The 462-nt window shown below is 59.1% G+C and overlaps 1 protein-coding gene across 1 annotated transcript in view; it reads left to right on the top strand.

Moving 5' to 3' along the window:
- The window catches only part of LOC119591107 (B-cell CLL/lymphoma 6 member B protein-like), a 17,512-nt gene that overhangs the window by 10,135 nt on the left and 6,915 nt on the right, over nucleotides 1-462 (top strand). The window contains exon 5 of the mRNA XM_037939823.1: nucleotides 165-460. Coding sequence (XP_037795751.1) covers nucleotides 165-460 — 296 coding nt within the window. The remainder of the gene's footprint in view (nucleotides 1-164; nucleotides 461-462) is intronic.

Genomic DNA, 462 nt, shown 5'->3' with positions numbered 1-462 from the left:
TTTCTAGATGCAACTCTTCGTGTCCGAGTCTCGGAGCGAGCGACGAGGGAGGGCGAATGGCGTGGGCGTAGCTCGAGCACAGAAGCACGTCAGGACTAGAAAGGCAGGGTCACTCCCGCTCCGCATCCTCGGGGAAACTCAAGTGGCTTTCTCTTCTGTTCTAGGCCCTCTGGGAAGTGCTCGTCCCCAGCGGCGTGTCTGTGCCCCACCATCACCACCACCAGCAGGCCTACTCGAAGCACCAGCTGATACGGAAGTACAAGTGCCCCTACTGCGGCATCGCCATGAACCACCGCAACAACATGAGGAAGCACATCCGGATCCATACCGGGGAAAAGCCCTATTTCTGCAAGCTGTGCGACTACCGCGCTCCGAGGAAGGACATGGTCGAGAAGCACGTGTTCATCAAGCACCCCGGTCAGGAACCCAGCGTGGTGGCTTGCGAGACGCAGTTCTTGGTGT

The sequence above is a fragment of the Penaeus monodon genome, chromosome 28 (genome assembly GCF_015228065.2).
Source record: "Penaeus monodon isolate SGIC_2016 chromosome 28, NSTDA_Pmon_1, whole genome shotgun sequence".
Lineage (NCBI taxonomy): Eukaryota > Metazoa > Arthropoda > Malacostraca > Decapoda > Penaeidae > Penaeus > Penaeus monodon.
This window is presented reverse-complemented; position numbering and strand designations above follow the sequence as displayed.